The sequence below is a fragment of the Falco rusticolus genome, chromosome 1, assembly GCF_015220075.1.
Source record: "Falco rusticolus isolate bFalRus1 chromosome 1, bFalRus1.pri, whole genome shotgun sequence".
Taxonomy (NCBI): Eukaryota; Metazoa; Chordata; class Aves; order Falconiformes; family Falconidae; genus Falco; species Falco rusticolus.
The window spans coordinates 61,663,566-61,681,550 of record NC_051187.1 but is presented as its reverse complement, the minus strand read 5'-3'; the positions used below and the strand labels follow the sequence as shown (position 1 = coordinate 61,681,550).

The 17,985-nt window shown below is 41.7% G+C and overlaps 1 protein-coding gene across 3 annotated transcripts in view; it reads right to left on the bottom strand.

Moving 5' to 3' along the window:
- TECRL (trans-2,3-enoyl-CoA reductase like) overlaps window positions 1–17,985 on the bottom strand; it is a 67,789-nt gene that overhangs the window by 28,188 nt on the left and 21,616 nt on the right. For 2 of the 3 annotated variants that reach the window (XM_037381733.1, XM_037381749.1), the window contains exons 3-4: window positions 2,503–2,547; window positions 1,131–1,234 (exon numbers count right to left, since the gene is read on the bottom strand). In XM_037381733.1, the coding sequence (XP_037237630.1) occupies window positions 1,131–1,234; window positions 2,503–2,547 (149 nt within the window). The remainder of the gene's footprint in view (window positions 1–1,130; window positions 1,235–2,502; window positions 2,548–17,985) is intronic. The other variant, XM_037381740.1, reaches the window with a different exon arrangement.

Here is a 17,985-nt window from a genome sequence, read left to right as displayed (position 1 = left end):
AATCTAATAATTTGGCCTACAGCCATGATGCCAGTTAGCAAAAACTCACTTGCCTCATTAAAGGAATTGCAAGCAGTTGGCAGTTTGTTTTCCATTGCTATGAATAGTCCCATCATGACTTTTATGGCTTTCAGAAACTGTAGGTTCCATCTTATTCATGTTTCTCACTGCAGAAATTGGGAATTTTGCTACCCAATGTACAGACCTGGGCTGTGTGTTAATCCAGCTAATGTTGTAGTACATGCAAACTAAAGCAAAAGCTGGATCAGTCTAGTAGTGGAACTACTTTCAGCTCTGCCACCTGTGCCTGCACCAAGACATTGAAAAGGTCTCTTCATCTCCCATTCTTTCACTGTCTTTGCAAACATTTCTGCTGCCTTTGGGATGTGAAAGAATTGAATCTTTCACTTCCTCCTTGCATAGATGAGCCCGTACGGTCAGAGCTCCCCACAACCCCATTTGCTTCTTTCCCACCACTCTGACCTTCCAAATACTGCTTACTGGAAAATAACTGAAGTCAAACTGAGGCCAGAAGTAAAAACAGTCCATGGTTCTACCTATAGCATAATACAGGTATTGTTGCTCATGGAAAATGCTTTTGTTTTACAGAGACTCAAAAGTTTTGTGATCTGAGCCTGGCTGGGCATCTTCTGCCTGGAATCCTTGGCCTCACCACTCTCTCTCTTCCGGTAAGCAAAGAGTAAGAATTCCCATCCAACAATTTTCCTGCATTAGTAACAGGATTACCAGAAATCCATTTTTTCTTTTTTAATATCCTTCCACTTTCAAAACTGAGGAGTCTTGCAGAAAATGAAATGTATTTGGCTACAGGTCCTGCACAGGCATATAAAACCTAGATAAGCTAAAACTGTTTTCAAACATTGGTGTTTGGGTGGGTTTTGGTTTTTTTTAACTCAGACAATATTGTTACGTCCACCTTCTAATCTTTAATGGGATGTAGGAGTTAGTGCACTGATAACTTGGCTCACTATCCTTTTAATTCTGGTTTGATTGTTGATAAAGTAATTACACCATTTGACATAGGGAAGGACAGGCTGAGGAAACTGGAGCAATTTGATATTACAGTACATTAAGACGTATCATGTTGGTTGTTACAAGGACATACTTACCGTGGTCCAACCGACCTGCTGACCTAGGTCTGTAAAATACAGTGTAATGATGGAGGAAACGGCAAGGCTTTGTATGTTAATGGAATCCTTCAAATAGGGCCCATCTGTAATGACAAAAAGGGAAGAGGAGATGGCATGAACAACAGGCACCCTCTTAGAGGCTCAGTATAACATGGAGGCTGCCTTGCTAACGGTCAAGGTGTAGGCTCAACCTGTATTCTGATTTATTTTGGTGACTTGGTACTTATTCTCCAGGTTAGCAACTTAGAGCATTGCTATGAGTTATTCTCATCTTACTGTAACAAAAGCATTAGGCTGACATGACACTGGGTGGCAATGCACAGCAATTGTTACGATGCTATCTCTGTTAATCTAAACCATTAGAGACATGCCATGCAATCACAGAGACAATTTCATAAAGCACTTCTTGTTCTGTCTTGCAAGACTAATGGGAAAGTCAATGTTATGCAGTGTCTCCCTCACTGATACCTTTTGCTGAAGTGTTTGCATTCTCAGGCTATTTTACAATAGGTGGCACCATCATGATGAATGCAACTTCTCGCTCAAAGGCCCACAGTCCAAGATTTCTTTGTAAGCTGCCTGACCTAGGCAGACCAGGTGTACCTGAGCATTACATTACTTTCCACAGTATTCTGAGGCATCTCCTTCCAGTCCTGATGGACCTAGAGTGTACAGGCAGAGACACAGAATAGCAATATCTCACTCTCTTTTTCTTATAGAGGCAGTGAGCTGGCTATTGGGAAACCCCAACAGCTGCTGGTATGTGGTGTTGCTACGGCTGCAACGCTTCTTTTCTCTTTTCCACTTTATGTATTCTGTCTCCCTTTTCATATATTTGTTGACTGTTTAAGTCAGAGAGGATGCTAAATTCCACCAGGTGCTGAGCTCATTTTCTAGGGCTTTACAATGCTATGTGCCTACATACCGAATGCCATACAGCCCATGGCAGCTTCATCTCCCACTGCCATGTCCACCAAGAACTGGTGTGCTGGCACAAAACAAAAGAGGCTGCCTCCTGCAGCCAGTTGCATCTTCTGATGAGGGTGTGAGCAAATATTAAAATGGATAATGCAGTGAGTGAGGGAAGTGAGTGAATGGTTTTAAAACTGCCTTGCCTTCATTATCTGATTATATACTGTATTCTGAAACATTTTTACTCAGTGGTTCTGAAAACCATTAGATTATTTTATTAATGAGAAAGCTAATAAGTTCATCGTTGTTATCAGCTAATGAAAAAGTGCTAGCAGTTCACCCAATAACATGTATAGAGAGCACAATGCTGTTAGGAGGAGAACTTGCCAGAGGACTAGTAGTATGTTAGGTGGCTGTATTCAACTATATGAATACTTACTGCGTTCTAGTTGCAGGCCAACACGGGAAGGGTACCACTGGGGACCTGTTCAAATCACAAAGCTTGGCTGTTAATTTCATGGTGGAGGATCTAAATTTCTCTTTCTGTTAGTATTCTTTTTAGCTGTTAGCTACAAATGTGAGGTTAAAAAATAATCCTCTCTTTTGGCCTCAGCTGTACAAAGGGAATACAAGAGAGCAAGGAGCACACAAATATACACATTAGAGCAGAAATCCCTTCTCCCCACTTGAGTGTTGGAAGGGCCAATCTCAATGCTGAATGCTCCATCAGTGCACAAAAAGTGGGGATGTGCACGCACCACTGGGAAGCATAAAGAGGACCCTGTTTGTTACTGTATTTGCCAAAGCTCCATGTTAAATATGTCAGTCTTGCTCTTTCCTCCAGAATGATGCTTGTTGTGCATTCTGGTGCAAAGGGGTTGGTTTTCCTCATTTAGGAACATAAAACATGACTAGGGATGTGCAGGTAGCATTAGTTCTTAATCATGGATTAATTAGGCAAACATTGACACAAAAAGCAGAGGCACCCAGCGAGCTAATACTGATGCTTCCATGATACCCATCAATTTAAGGATGTATCCTAGAAGCAGTTTTTTCAGTGGTCTAGTTTAAAGGTTGCTCCTAAATGCACAATAGCAGTTGGCAGTTGTTTTTAGGTGTCCTTTGATGATTTTAGACAGAGACCTGTCACTTTGTTCAAACAGGTACAGGTCTCCAGCTGCATTTGTTTCAGTGTCAGGACAAGTGGGTAACTGCCACAGAAAGATTTCAGAAGGGATCATGGCTGTTCAAACTGTTAACTTGTCCGACATTTGTAGCGCCTGCATACAGAAGGCTGTGCCCCTACAGCTCTGCTGAATGGGCAGTGTAAGCACTTCTCCTTTGCATCACAAAGACACATAACTTCACTTAACCCACACACTTCGGTTTGCTTTTGAAGGCTTTTAGGGCTGATCTAGCACATTTCAGGGCTGACCTGGAGCAGCCTGGAGAGACCTTACACAGCCCATGGTGTTGACTGAGATTTGGGGGCAGCAAAGTCTGACAGAGGAAAGCAAGGGTGCAAGGATGTTGCGCTATCACCACCCACAGCCATTTCTATTGCATTTGTCTTCATTTCTTTTGACACCTTAGGACAGTTGATAGCCTGAAGGAGATGTACTGTGTCTTTTCAATCCAAAGTCTGGGTAAAATTGGTCAAATATAGCCATGGTTTTCTTTAGACCTGTCTTACAATTGTTAGTATTCCTGTATTTAAGATACTAGTATTCCTGTAGCTTAAACAAATGGAAAAGAATTCTTCACCCTGACCGTGATCAAACGTGGGAACATTTGCCCTGAGTAGCTGTGGGATGTACTTCCCTGGAGATAGTCAGGCCTCAGCTGGGAAAGACCCAGAGCAACCTTACAGGACTTGAAAGTTAGCCCTGCTCTGAGCAAAGGCCTATGGACCAGATGAGCTCCGGAGGTTTCTTCTACCTTAACTCTATTTCAGGATGATCAGGAGAGCTTGTTCACCCCACGAGCTGCCAGCTGGAGGGGAAGGGGAGCTGTACACAGTGTGTACTGCACCCACCATGCAGTGCACTCGGCACACTCATTTCAGAAGCACTTGACTTGAGTTTTATAGGTAAGAACAGGCATTAGATGAACCCATGAACCAGACCTAATAGCAGAAGGTGAGACATCCATCAAGTAAGTTGTAAACATTTTTTTCAAGTTACCACAACAATCCATGGCTATTAAAGATAACAAAAGGAAGATAGAGAAAGAGCAGCTGTCTGACTTGTCAAGGAAGATATGATTTGCTCCAGGACAGCAGATATCAGTAGTTATTTGGGAGCTTGAAATACAATGTACTTGTGTTAAATTGGAATATTCCTCCCAGAGCCCCCCTCCCCCCTATATTACAGTATGTTTCAATAAAAGCCAATTTACCTGATCCTGTGGCAATGCGCTTTTAGATACGGCTCATAATCTTCACAAGGGCAAACAGGGGTTGTGCATTTAAGCACGTCATCCCACATTTCCAGTCCTTTAGCCTCAGTACGCCATTATGTTCAAATATACTTAAAGATTTAGATAGATGGAAGTGTGCCTTTGCTGCTGCTTCTCTGCAGTGACCTTGTTACCACATCGCTGTGTCTCCCTGGTTTCCAGACCACCCTTGGGGTGCTCTGTGTATTTTGCTGGAGGGACCTGGAATTAACTGCTGGGATGTTCCTTCCCAGCTCTTACTATTGATGGTGGGCCACTAGCTTATGTCAAGCAGAAACACTATGCAAATGGAGTGGGAGACAAAGTCCAAACACATCTCTGTAAGTATGTTGGTTTTAATTTGAACATGAAAGTTTCCCACTTTCAGTCTTACTGCCAGCAGACTTTAGCAAGGCTGTTCCCAAGTCTTAGCTGCCTGGGGTCCTGCAAAAACCAGTGTTGCTTTCCAGATAGAAGTGTGACCCAACTTGGTCGCCCTGGGAGGTCTCAGAGGTCTGGCTGGTCTGCTCTCCCAGCCTGATGAGACTCATTTCAAAGAGAGGAAACCTCACACATTCCTAGGTATCAGAGATTTACTGGCTTACCACTTGGAAACAGTCATCCAAGGGGACCCCACTTGTCACCATTTACCTATCTTTTTCCTATGACCAAATGTTTTCCATGGACATCCTCCAGAGCTTTCACTAGGATTTCTATTTGGCAATGTGGGAAGCCATTCCAATCCAGCCTGGCTCTAGCAAACACACATTCACACCATTCATACAGGAGGAGGGCTCTCCTTTCTCTAATCGTGAAAAGAAGCCAAATGTAGTGACTAATTATCAACTGTATCAATTATTGCTACTGCCTGTCAGAATAAGGGTTTGATGGCTCTCTTGGATACCTAAAGCCAGTACTATCTGGCAGATTCATTTCACCTGCTGTCAGCGGGAGTTCAGAAGTGCATGTGGAGAGTGCATGCTCCCAAAGTAAACGAGCACTCACTGAAAACAGAGATACAGCTGTAGCTGTGTGCAGCACCTGAAGGCTTCTCTGCACTCCCACTGGCAAAGCTTGCTTTGTTTCCAACCTAGAGCTGGAGGGTTTCTTTTTTCTAGGGTTGTTTTGGTTTTAGTAGGGTATACTTCCCCGTTTATTCTTATTGACACTTTCCATTGGTGCCTCCTGCAGATGTTAACGGCAATCCGAGAGGATGGGTGACTGAAGTTTATCTTATAACTCCTGTTGCATCTAAGATCAGGTATGTATTGTTATTTACTTTCTGACATTGTGATGGTACAACAGAGTTCAGCCACGTGGTACTTGGTAGGTCACAGTCCCTGTATATTCCTTGTGATCAGCAGAGCTGTTCAGCTTCCTTCCTGTTCATATTCCATTCATACGTGGTTGTGGTTGTAGCTATTTTGTACTTGGAACAACACTGCAAAAACAGAATTTCAACCCAGTTATATCCCAGACTGGTTTTGACTTGAAAAAGCAGATACAGACTGACTATAAAATAAGAATGGCCACCATGGTTCAAACCATAGGCCTATTTAGCTGATACTGTGGTTCCTCCATCACATTTCTTAGATTTCTACCATTTGTGTAGAACAGCTATTGAAATGTCTTCCTGGGTTTCCATCTCTTATTTGATTGTTTCTACCCTCCTGAGCTATCGTCTTGAAGGATGTTTGTCTCAGTCTTCAATAAGGTCACTTCCCACCTGCATGCACACAGGCACCTGAAAGCTTTGCCCATTCCTCAGATGAAAGGCTATTCACAAACTCCTTGATGTTAAGTGACATCAACACCATTCTTCTTCACCGATCTAGTGAAAGATGTCCCTGCCCATGGTAGGGGGGCTGAACTAGATAATCCAAATTTGAACACTCCTTCCAACCCAAACTGTCCTACAGTTGTATAACTCATTCTGTTATGATTCAATGCTCCTTCTACATGTACAGGCTTCCTTTAGTTTGGCAGTGTAAGCAATTCATGATGAGTCTTAAGCCTTTTACCTTATTTCATCTTCTCTGTCAGCAATCTGTTCCAACGTTGTGGAAAAAAATCCATATATTTATTTTAAACCCATTAAAATATTTTAATGCTATTATATTTAAAGCACCATAGTTATTCAACACAGGATGGTATTTTCTTGGAAAGTGACTCAATTTTTACTTTTAATATAATCTGGTTTTTAAACTGGACATAAGGAAAAATATTTAATTTTGAATGGGTTAATTGTTGTACCTGCCAGTTTTTAAAACAAAAATTAAAATATAAGCAAACTGACAGGATATATAAAAACTGACATCTGCCTTTGATTTGACCATATCCAACTATGAAAACACTTATTAATACTGGATATAAAAAGAAAACTAGTGCTACTAAAGAACCTTAGAAATGCTTGCTAAAATGAAGGCCTTAATGCCATGCCCAGCTGTCAATACCACTATACAAAGATGCACAGGAAACCAAGTTCTACTGGTCCCACTGCCACAGTTTGGGTTTTCGCTGCATTTATATTAGAATTTGAGTAAATTAATCAGCTGACAATCACAGGAACTGAGAACAGTTTTAAAAGCCCACATGCAGTATTAAAAAGGTCCAAAGGTACTTTCTATCCACATAATTCAACTTTATCTTAATGTGTGCTCCACCACTTAAATACCACAAAAGGCTCTGAAAAGTTAACAATTAAAAAATCTAAGTACTAGATATTTTCCAATAGTTATGAAATTGAAGGGGTCAGTCCAAGTTTTACTAAGTTTCATAAAGAGCCTTCCATAAAAATTCATTCATGCACTGCCTGTTCTGTATTAAATTACACAATCAAATGCCTATTTGTCACAAAGTATTTATGAAATTACATGAACCTGTATAGTAGAAAAGGTGTAACATGATGAAGACCCTTCTAAGCTGGGAAATTTGATGTGTTCCTTAGAATGCAGCCCTGCAAAAGCTATTCCACTGGGGAATAAGGAGTGTAAGAAATGCAAAACAGAGCTGACAGACACAGTTTAGAGATAATTAGCAGACTGACTTTCCATGAGCAGCTAATTTTATTATCAGTTAAGTAGTTTGCTTCTCATTGTATTTCACCACCCATGCATCTCTAATAACAAATAGCCTTAATAATTACAAGCAATACCTGCTGCGATATGAATAGGATGATATGAACAACAAAATTACTATAATCCATCAGCAGCAGCATGTTGTTTAAATTTGCAGAAACACAGGAAACTCTGGGGATCACTGCGGCACCAATATCCCTTATATAATCACAACACGTTGCACATTAGCTGAGAAACGTAACAGCACTTGCCCATGTGAACCAAGCATGGCTGAAATACGTTCCACCACCTTAACCAGATGGTAGTTTTGATATCTATGTAGCAGTAAGAAGACACTGCTAGGAAAAATTCACATATTAGTATGTACGGGAATGGTGGTTTTGTGCATAGTATATAGAGACAGACAGACATACTGACACAGAGATTATCCAAAAATATCCAAATATCGCCCAGGTATTTCCTTGACAAGTAAATGTTGAACAAATACAGTTGTTCCATGTCCGTGACCTTAAACGTCAGTGGTCATAAGTGTTGTCTCTTTTGGTCACAGCAGGCACGTTTGAGTGTTCTCAGGAACGCTTCCGAGAAGACAGGAATAGATAGAGATATCACTGTGCCGACAGTTGCAGCCTTTGCTGGACTGAATTTTGCATACCCTTGCTTCACTGAGCTGACAGCAGGAAAGCAGGATCTTGAAATGACTTGAAGCTGTTTCATTCTGCTTTTATTTGGTAGAAAGGGCTGTGGGATTTACTGTGCTATCGTTGTACTTGAGTGATTCCTGAGCATGATGGCAGTAAGCAAAGCACACCTAAGAAACCACAGTAAAACTAAAGTGGGCCACAAGACTAAGAGAGAACGCATCTGAAGCTATTTACTTACCATGCTTGCCTTCGCTGTAATGAATGACAGCTGCCGAGTACTGCAATCTGAACAACCAGACCACGAATTGCCGATCTCGGCAGCAAGCCTAGGGACAGCATGGTCCCACCTAAAAGGCCCTCTGGCCACAGACCAAAAGATGTTTTGCTGCTTTGACCTGCTAAATGCCAGCACAGTCACCCAGGTCTTTCTTTTCAGGGCTAGTGCAGAGAGACCAGCTTTAGCCAGCCCCCCTCCGGGTGCCGCCCAGCTGTGTGGGCTTGGCACCATCCTGAGCTCCTGAACCCGGCCAGGCTGCCAACTCCACACTGCTTCCACCTGCTGCTAAGTCCTTAGGGCACAGGGCTGGCCTTGGGAAGGCACTTGCTGGATCCAGGAATGTTCAGCTAGGCTGTGTTTTTCTTGTAGAAGGACCTTTGATATGGTGTGTAAGAATATTTACAGAGCAGATGCAAGGTCTGGAACTAGATGTGTGTTTTTATGGAAAGTCAGGGGAAAGAGCAAATCCAGTGTGTCCTGTTCTGTAAAGTTTCAGCAGAGTACTGAAACGGATGTTGTTTTCAATGGCTCCATACCAAGGGGTAAGTCCCTGTTGGGGTCTGCAGCGGGTCTGCAGATAAGTTAGTGGACCTCAAAGACTGAGCCGTGTACCTTTAAGACAGCCACAGATTGTCAGGTATGTAAACAGGGTGTGAAGAATCGGAACTTAGAACCGCAGCATACGGGCACCTACAGCAACAGCAAATAGCAAGCAAGAAGAAGGACACAAAAACCTATCAGGGTCTAACACCTGCACTGTCTAAGATATATAAATATTTTGTATAAACAATAAAGGCCATTTTGTCCGAACCCAGCCACGCAGACACAGTGTTTCTTTTAAGTCCGCCTCGACTTGCGTCACCACAAATCCCTTTCCTTTGTCAGCCTTCTTCGCTGAGTATTTTCTCTGATTTGTTTAATTTGTAAGCTTCCCAAGGAAAATCTCTGGCCACATGTTTTACAAAGACACCTTGACCTCTAGGTGCTACGAGGACACAAATAACCACTTTCTTAATGAGATGTGGAATTTGAAAAAGGAGCTATCTGATCATAAGCATCCATTTCATTCTTCTGTTTTTTGTAATACATGAATGCATCTAGCTACAACCATACTGCTTGCACAGGGAAAGCAAGCAGTGAGCTGGCTGACTGGATGTCTCCAGGCATTGACAAAGACCAACAGTGCTAAGGACAGGGTCTGGCCAGGGGGCAGAACAGCACACACTTCCCACAGACTACTAAGCAAGTAAGCCCCAGCTTGAATGAGGTATCTAAATGCTTCCTTTTTAGCTGTCCATTTGATTGTTCCCATTGGTCTTACATGCTTAAAATCCGTGAGCATCCATTTCTCCTACATAAAGTCATGTAACTGTCACCCTGGCATCTCCACTGAAGCCCCACAGAGCCTGATCCAGAGGGCTTTTCAGTACATGCCTCATGTCTCTACAGCAAAGAATATATTGCATACAACACCTGCAGCCATTCCTCTTAAGAAGCTTTTCTTCCCCAGGATCTGGCAAGCAGGATAGCTCTGTCCACACATTGGTTCCTGGGAGCAGTTAATCTGCTGTGACTATGCCCAGATGTGTAATTCCAGCTCATGAGAGTCTGCACTGCACCTTGGGTCACAAATCCACCTGATTGCATTTTTATTGAAAAAACTTATATAAATGCCTGAACTCTTTCAGGAACCAAACATTCCTCTCCCCACCACCCTTTTTTTCCCTTAAAAAAACCCTCAGACTTTATCAGGCAATAACAGATAAATTTATTAAGAGTCAGCATAGTTTTTCTTAATGAAGATCTATTATTATTAGTGGTGAACAGAATGTTATTTGTCATTTAGAGGTCAATTTATGTCATTAGCAGATTAAGCTTTCCATTTGCCTTCTGAAACAGCTTAACACTGAAAGCAACCATGGAAATTCAGACAAGCAAAAAGCACCAGAAACTAAAAGCAAGCAAGCATGCAACATTTAGATTTTAATATTTTAATAGTTCTGCTATATTGTTTCTCCTTTCCACTTCCAAAAAGTAGAGAAAAGGAAAAAGAAAAGCCAGCCCTGTGCATTTCAATTTTCCACATACCCTGCTGCAGAAAGTATAATTAATTTTGATCTTTCTGTGTGGATTTGCATTTAAATTAATGTGCGTGGGCAAGGGAAGGGAAAGGGAATGAGGATCACCTTGTATTTCATTAATAACAATCATAGAGCAAATTACAGAGAAAGAAGAAAATAGGTACTCTGACAAGCCTGGAGCTTGAAGTCACATTCCCATAAGGGACTGCCCTTAATCCGTGCAAGGAGGTGAGGAGGTGCTGAACGCATCCCACTGCTTAGTGTCCTGCCGCAGCAGCATGACACACACGTTCTGCCTGGCCTGGAGCAGCGTGCCTGCAGCGCTGGTTCCCCTCATGTGGCCTTCGTGCTGCTTTTTCTGCCTGTGTGATACACAGCCACTGCACCGAGGCATGCAAGGTCACTGCAGGGTGGTAGTGAGCAGGCTGGTGGGTGAAGCTGGACTTTGCATAATGGGTTTGGAGAGTTTTGACCAGGGACCCCTAGGAAGGACTGCGTCCTGTGATCCACACGCTCAAATAGCACTGAGTTTGCTTCATGTTTGCAGACAGTTGTGTTCTGGCTCCAAAATGCCAACCAGAATTAAAAGAGAGATGAGTAATTTATGCTGATTGAGGCAGGGTATGTATTCTGGCAGCTATCTTTGCCCTTGATGTCTTGTCTCTACAAGTTCAGAAAGGGTAACAAAGGTAATTGTTGAGGTTTCAGGGGGATGTGAGAACTCGAGGAGGATGTCTATTCCTAAATACAAACCCTATCAGTGAAGCCTTCAAACAAAGGACAACCCAAACATGAGAAACCACACATTAAGGAACATAGATTTGCCAAACTAAATACTTGTTTCAGGAACTAAAAATATCTTTCCTTCTCTGTCTCCCCGTCCATATTCTACCATGGGATTTTAAAAAACACAGCTTAACATTTGGTGGTGAATGAAATCAGTTGCTGTCTATCTGAATCCTAAAGTGCTCAAATACCTTTACTGGTGTGGCAGTGGCCAACCCAGCCAAGGGTTTCACAGGCAGCAAAGCAGCACATTTAAACACAAGTATCTGACTATCCTCGTGGTCTCAGAAAACACGAGCGATAAGATATAAAGGCCTGGTTTAAAATGTTGTTTCTTTTAAAACGTTTGTTCATCTACAGCCTGTGCCAGGTTCTGAGAGAACAAACAGTGCTATGCCATGCAGTGTTACAGATATGCTGTGTCTCAGGACACTGACAACACAAGTCATTGCCTTCTCGCTTTGGAAAGCTCTGGTTTGGATACCGCCACAATCAGCATGACTGCTAAGTACATTTAGGTAGCAGCTCTCCACAGAGCTGCATGAGGGCAGAGACCAGAGAACTGGTGAGGTTGCTGTTTTACCCCATGCTGCTTGCATGCTGTCTGAATACGGTATGGTGCTGGCACACGTTCCAGCAGGCCTGGGGCCCTGCTGATTTATGTTCCAGCATAAGGAAGTACCCGGTGGTCCAACAATCACAGCTGGTACAGAAAAGATGGCTCAAAATCTCATTTGTGCCTCCACCTCATATGTACTGGGCAGAGGAGAGTCCTATCCCAGGCTGTAGCTATGTTTCTTTAAAAGCATTCTTTAGTCAATTAGCTAATAAGAGACGTTAATGAAGTATAATTTTCTTTCAGTATTTGATTGTCCAGGGGATAGCATTCTCTCCAGCCTCTAATCTAATCAGGATGCGTTCCCTCACTAACCCCTAATAGTGATGCTTTTTTTTAATCTAATGGCCACACCAATGTCATCAACAATTAACTGAACACATTTGAACTGACATTATTTCTTCCTTAGTGCAAATTCTCATAAATTCATTGGTAAATTCAACACACTGAAAATTAATCCCCACTAATAACAGGGCTAAACTGTAGTTTCTCCATGAGCGATAACGCACAGGTCTGCCCTGCTTTGGCAGCAGATCAGACATCAGCACATAAGGCAGAGGGTCAGTCATGTTCCTATGTCCTTCCTGGAGAAGGTTATTTGGGTGGGTTTAATTCCCCCATCCCCCCACCCTACTTAGGTAGAGCAAAGGCTTCAGTGCCTCAGAAGCACTGCCATGAGGCTTGGGAAACTACTCTTCCCATCTCAGGTCTGCGATAGAGAACAAATAATTTTCTCTCTGCATACTGCCATTCCCCTGCTGTGAAATGAGACTATAATACTTTCCCAGTGAACAGAGACATTGTGAGGATAAACAGCAAATGTGGTTGATTCCAGGTTGCCTCCTGTGCATGCTGTGAGTGATGCTCTAGCCCACACTGGAGAGCACAGGACCCTCCATCCCAAGCTCTCCCAGCAGGAAATGAACCCAGGCAGGCTGTCTGCACATCAACCACAAGGCAGCCATGTCGAAAGAAGGGTAACATGCTGAAAACTGATCAGCAAACTGCTTTTCCGCAGTTACACAGACATGGCCCATGAGGGACTTGATTAAGGTGATCTTGCTTGGTGACTATGTTCATTCTCATACTTGAGGGATGACATTTCATCCCAATCTAGATAGCAAACACTTCATGGCCTTTGAACACCTCTGATTTTCCTCTGTAAATGTTATAGCCACAACTCATCTGAACTGGTTGTGAACCCTGAACTTGCGCTCTAATGGTGGAATATTAAAAAAATAAATTGCCTTCCTGTTAGTATGTATTTAAACCAGAGGAACATATGTCATTCAAAGCAAATAACCACTGGCATAACCTTCTCTTTGCACTATTTCGATGACATTTGATAATAATTTTTGGAGCTGGTCATCTTATTTGCAGGCAGAATTAGTTGAAAGTTTTCAAAAATATTTTTGATGCTGTGGAAACACAGCTTTTATTTTAGAATTCATAGTTGTTTATGGAGACAGCGACGCTGTATATTTCAAACCCAGAAAAAAACAGTCTTGTGTTCAGTGACTGGCTTACTGGTTCTTTTTCAAGCCTGTGATTTTCCATGTACAGTTCTCTTTTTACTCTACCTCCAGATTTTCTTTCCAATCACATTTATGGAATAATTTATACTATAAATTTTCTTTTCTTTGTCTGAAGTTTTGGCAGCTTCTGGTTGGCAGGCTCTGAAGTCTGCCAATCTTAAGAAGAAAATCCAGTCTCATTAACTGAAGCCAGGCATGACTTACCTTTCTGAGCTGGAAGTCTTGACTGGAAAACATGGTACCTCCTATGTTCATTTTTATGGGAAATCAAAAGTATAAGCCATACTACCCAAAAAGCAAGTAAAAATGTAAGTGTGCATGGAAAACAGGCTAGTATCTAGATTGCTGCCTTAAACCAGGGTTATCTCCAGGAAAACCTGGCTTGCTTTCCTAAAGATTAGTATATTCCAGATAAGTCCCCATCTGCTTTTAGCTAGACTGATAAACCTTCTACACTTTCAGAGGCCTCATCTATTTGTGAATGTGTTTGCTCGTTTTCAAACATTAAAAAAAGAGATTAAAATAATGAGAAAGGGAAGGTAGTAGGTGAAACATCAGATAGTCTCAGAGCCTGGCTTCTCTTTCCAGAACCTTTTGAAGGATTGAGAGGTGCCTGTACCCCTGTTTCCCCAGATATGAGATGAGGTATTTGGGTCCTTCACTGAAAACAACGGCAGTTGGTAGAGCATGGTTGAGGGACTGGAAATAACTAAATGCTAGACTGGAACATAGAGGTAGATGAACAAAGGCACTTAACATCCATCAGAAGCAACAAAAGCCAGCCAGTGGGCAAGGTCAGCCCACACTTTACATCAGCCCAGCTTGTGAATGAGATCCAGTATAACTTGCACATCAATTGTTTCAACGCTGAATAATTTCCAACAGCAAATATATTCAATATCATTGCAATTCGGGGAAAATTTAGAAAGGGGCAGAACTTCACTCTACTACATTATCTTTATTGTGAATTATTTGTCCAGCTTCTTGTCCTTGATGCATTGCTTTCATTAACTTGAAACAGTGGCAGATATCAAGTTTTGTTTGAAAGATTCCTTATTTTGGTTGTTCTTAGGGTTTCTCCCCCCACCCCATGCCCCAGGAAATTAAATAAACAAACAAGTTACAAACATGAGAGACAGAGCATGTGCAACCAAATGCAAAACAAGTCATCACAGAGTGACATCCTTCACATTCAGGTCTGAACAGCCTCCCTTGTTCTTGCCCTGCTCACCTGATCCTACCCCCAGAACTGCAGCTACTTGTTATGTCACACCTCCTCTTGGCCCTGTGGAAGGCAGGAGCTGCGGAAGCATAGCCAGGGAAGCCATGAGGCAGAAAAAACAAAAAGTTGGAACTTAGCAGCTGAAGCTTCTGCTTCTTCTCTAACCTGTCTAATAGAGGTGACACCATGGTCCTTGTCATTTTTTTCTCATGCTCTCCCAAAATTTCCAAGAAGGAGGTAGGGTCCTCTCATTCTGGCATGGGAGATTCACTTCCTTTTGTGTCATCCAGTGCCTGTTGGCTCTTTTTCACAGTAAGTCCCTGGGACATTTCGTGCAGACCCATTCCATGCAGCTTCTTGTAAGAAAACCTGTTGGATCTTTCTGTAAAGCCATCTGCCCAACCCTGGTGTCCAAAAGCACAGGGACTCCTATGAAAAACCTGATGTAGATGCAGAGTACATTTCCAGGCCTGAAGTGATCTTCAGATCTTCACCCTGCCATAATCAACAGGCATCTACCTTATTAAGGGGCATTAGATTCTTTTCGCAATCATGAAGACCCTCTGGGGCTTTTAGTATCTAGAGTTCTTTGAATGAACATTAATCACACATGAATCTGTTCGTGGACACCAGATTAACACTGCAAGTCCATCTGTTCTTCAGACAAAAAATGTAATACATGAGTTTAAATCAATGTAGGAGCTCTTTAAAAACCAAAACTACTTTGGCATCTTCTATTAACAGTTCAGAAGGCTGTAATTCTTCATTTTACATGAGACTAGATGTTTGCTAGGGCCTGGATTACTTCTACAGGGCCTTGCACTGTCCTTTTCTCAGCTGAGCCATAGGCACCAATATAAGACAGATTGTAACTAATAAGAGGCAATTCTGGTAAACAAATTTTGTTGTTTCTCGTCTAGGTCTGTCAATTAAATCTACTGCAAAGGCAAAAAAAGCAAAGAATCTAGCTATGAAATTTCTTTTCTTAATGAGGCATTTAAATAGCATCTCACATTTGTTTTCTGATTGTTTACATAGGATGTCATTTGTGATGCATTGTTAGAGCCCTGTAAATCTCAGCTGGGAACAACATCCCAGAGAGCAGAGAGGACCAGTTCTGCTTCAAGCTACACCTCAATAGATGTGCTCCCTTTTCTTTTATTATGATATTCATCTGAAATGATATCTGTAATCCTGCTAATGAAATGCAATAACATCAGATGCAGCAGCTGCCAAAAAAAGAGAAATAATGTGCGTTTCCATTAAAGTTTTTGAGTTGATCTTAACTTTTTCTGTTGCTGGTTTAAATATCACTTTTTTTCTGAAGGTCATCTTATTTCTAGAAGCGTTTAATGGATAGCCTGGGTTTTGTGTTTCAGACACCTTACTCCCTCTGGTTCAGTAGGTCCTTAGGCATATATTTAAGTCATTCTTTGTCCCAAATGTTTCTTGTGGGATCACAGCCAAAACAGACAAAAGATCCTGAAGTGGATGAAAGGTAGGTTAATTATTCTTATTTTATAGATGAGAAAATGAAGCTCAAAAGGGAGAAAGTGTCTAGCACACAACTCACCCCAGTCAATAACACGACTCTCATTGGTTTTGAATCATGTCTTAAAGACCTAAGTTTTAAACATCACATTCATTTCAGTGAATCAGGAAACTTCAAAAATCCCAGTTGCCCTTTTGGTTTTATTTTTATTTTAGAAAACCAAAATGCTTTAAAATCTGACCCTAAATGTCTTACTTAAGGTCCTGTGTTACTAAGTGCGCTGCTTTTAAACCAGCTGGGTGAGCCAAACCTCAACCATCTTTTCCTAATTCAGTACATAATGAAAATATTCTTTGTAACCACATGTACATTTCAGAAAGCAGAACTCCAGTGATATCTGATCAGATGCTTTTCAGACTGAGTTAATATCTCTTTATCCACAACTTATAATGAAATTCAAGTGCTTAGCAAAAGTGAACTGCAGGTGCCTAGTCTGGTGCGGGATCTCATTATTAAGTCCGATTAAATCAGGAACAAGAAGTTAGACATCAGCAGCCCAGCTAGAAACGTCCAACTATAAGTTCTGGACTTTAGCAGTGTCAACAAGAGACACATGAGTCAGAGCTCAAATGGGAGGGTTATGATCACAGCTCAGGATGCAAAATAGTGTTTGTGAAGTGCACAAGTGCACACCTTCTGGAGAGCTACCTGGTGGAGGGCTACACCGCTGTGATTTCACCTGGAACACTCCATGCATTGTCTGCCCCTTTTGAAAATTGGCCAGAATTGGTTTTCCGCAATTCCAACACAGAACAGAGGGGAGATTTGGAGTCTAAGTATAAGGTAAATTTTTAGTCTCTTTGAAGATGAAAATCATGAGGATAACTCAGTTTAGCTTCTTCTTTCAATCGTGTTAGGTCAATGATGTCATTCTCATTTGCTGACTGGCTACTGTGGAGGAAATGAAGTATTCCCAGCTTTCACAGGTGTGCTTCAATTATTTTGACAGCTAAGCCATAAATTGAAGTTACACAAATCTGTACCAGCAGACAGACTCTTGTATTTTGTATAGAGAAATCTATGCCACAAATAAGCTGAGAGGAGGTCATCCTCCTGACACTTCTTTCTGTGCAGATCAGAAATGAAGCCTACCGGACAGGCTGGCCTCGTGGTTAAAGCAGCGTGCCAAGGCAAGAATTTAGGTCTCTGTTCTGACGTGCACACCCTGCAGAGGCAGGAAGAAATTTCCTCATGGATTAGATCTCTTGATTGTGAGCTGAGGAGGAAGATGGTAGTGACTAGTTTGCGTTCTGTGGCAGGAGCTGTTCCTTACCTTGTGCTTAGCCTTGCGAAACAAGAAGTAAAGAATTTAAGTAGTTACAAGCCTCACTGTGGCAGTAACAATAAATTCAAGGAGTTTCTAATAAACTAAGTTGTGTTGACAGGCATAGAAAAGTATAAAGAGCTTAGAATTCTGTCATTTGAGGGATACTGAAATTTGTCATAAACCAGTCTTCTATCGCTATCTGCTGAGTGACTAAATAAAAATAAATTATAAATATAAGATGAAATAAATATCATTGTGTTTCCTCCTAATCTAGTCATTTTCATTTACAAAGTCAACACAGATGAATGAGCAATTTACCCAGATGAAATCACCGTACTTCTTAGTGCCCATTTGAAATAACTGTCCATCCCTAGTGATTCACCTTCATTGTTAATTTCCGATTGAGTTGTTATGAATGTAGAGAGGAGA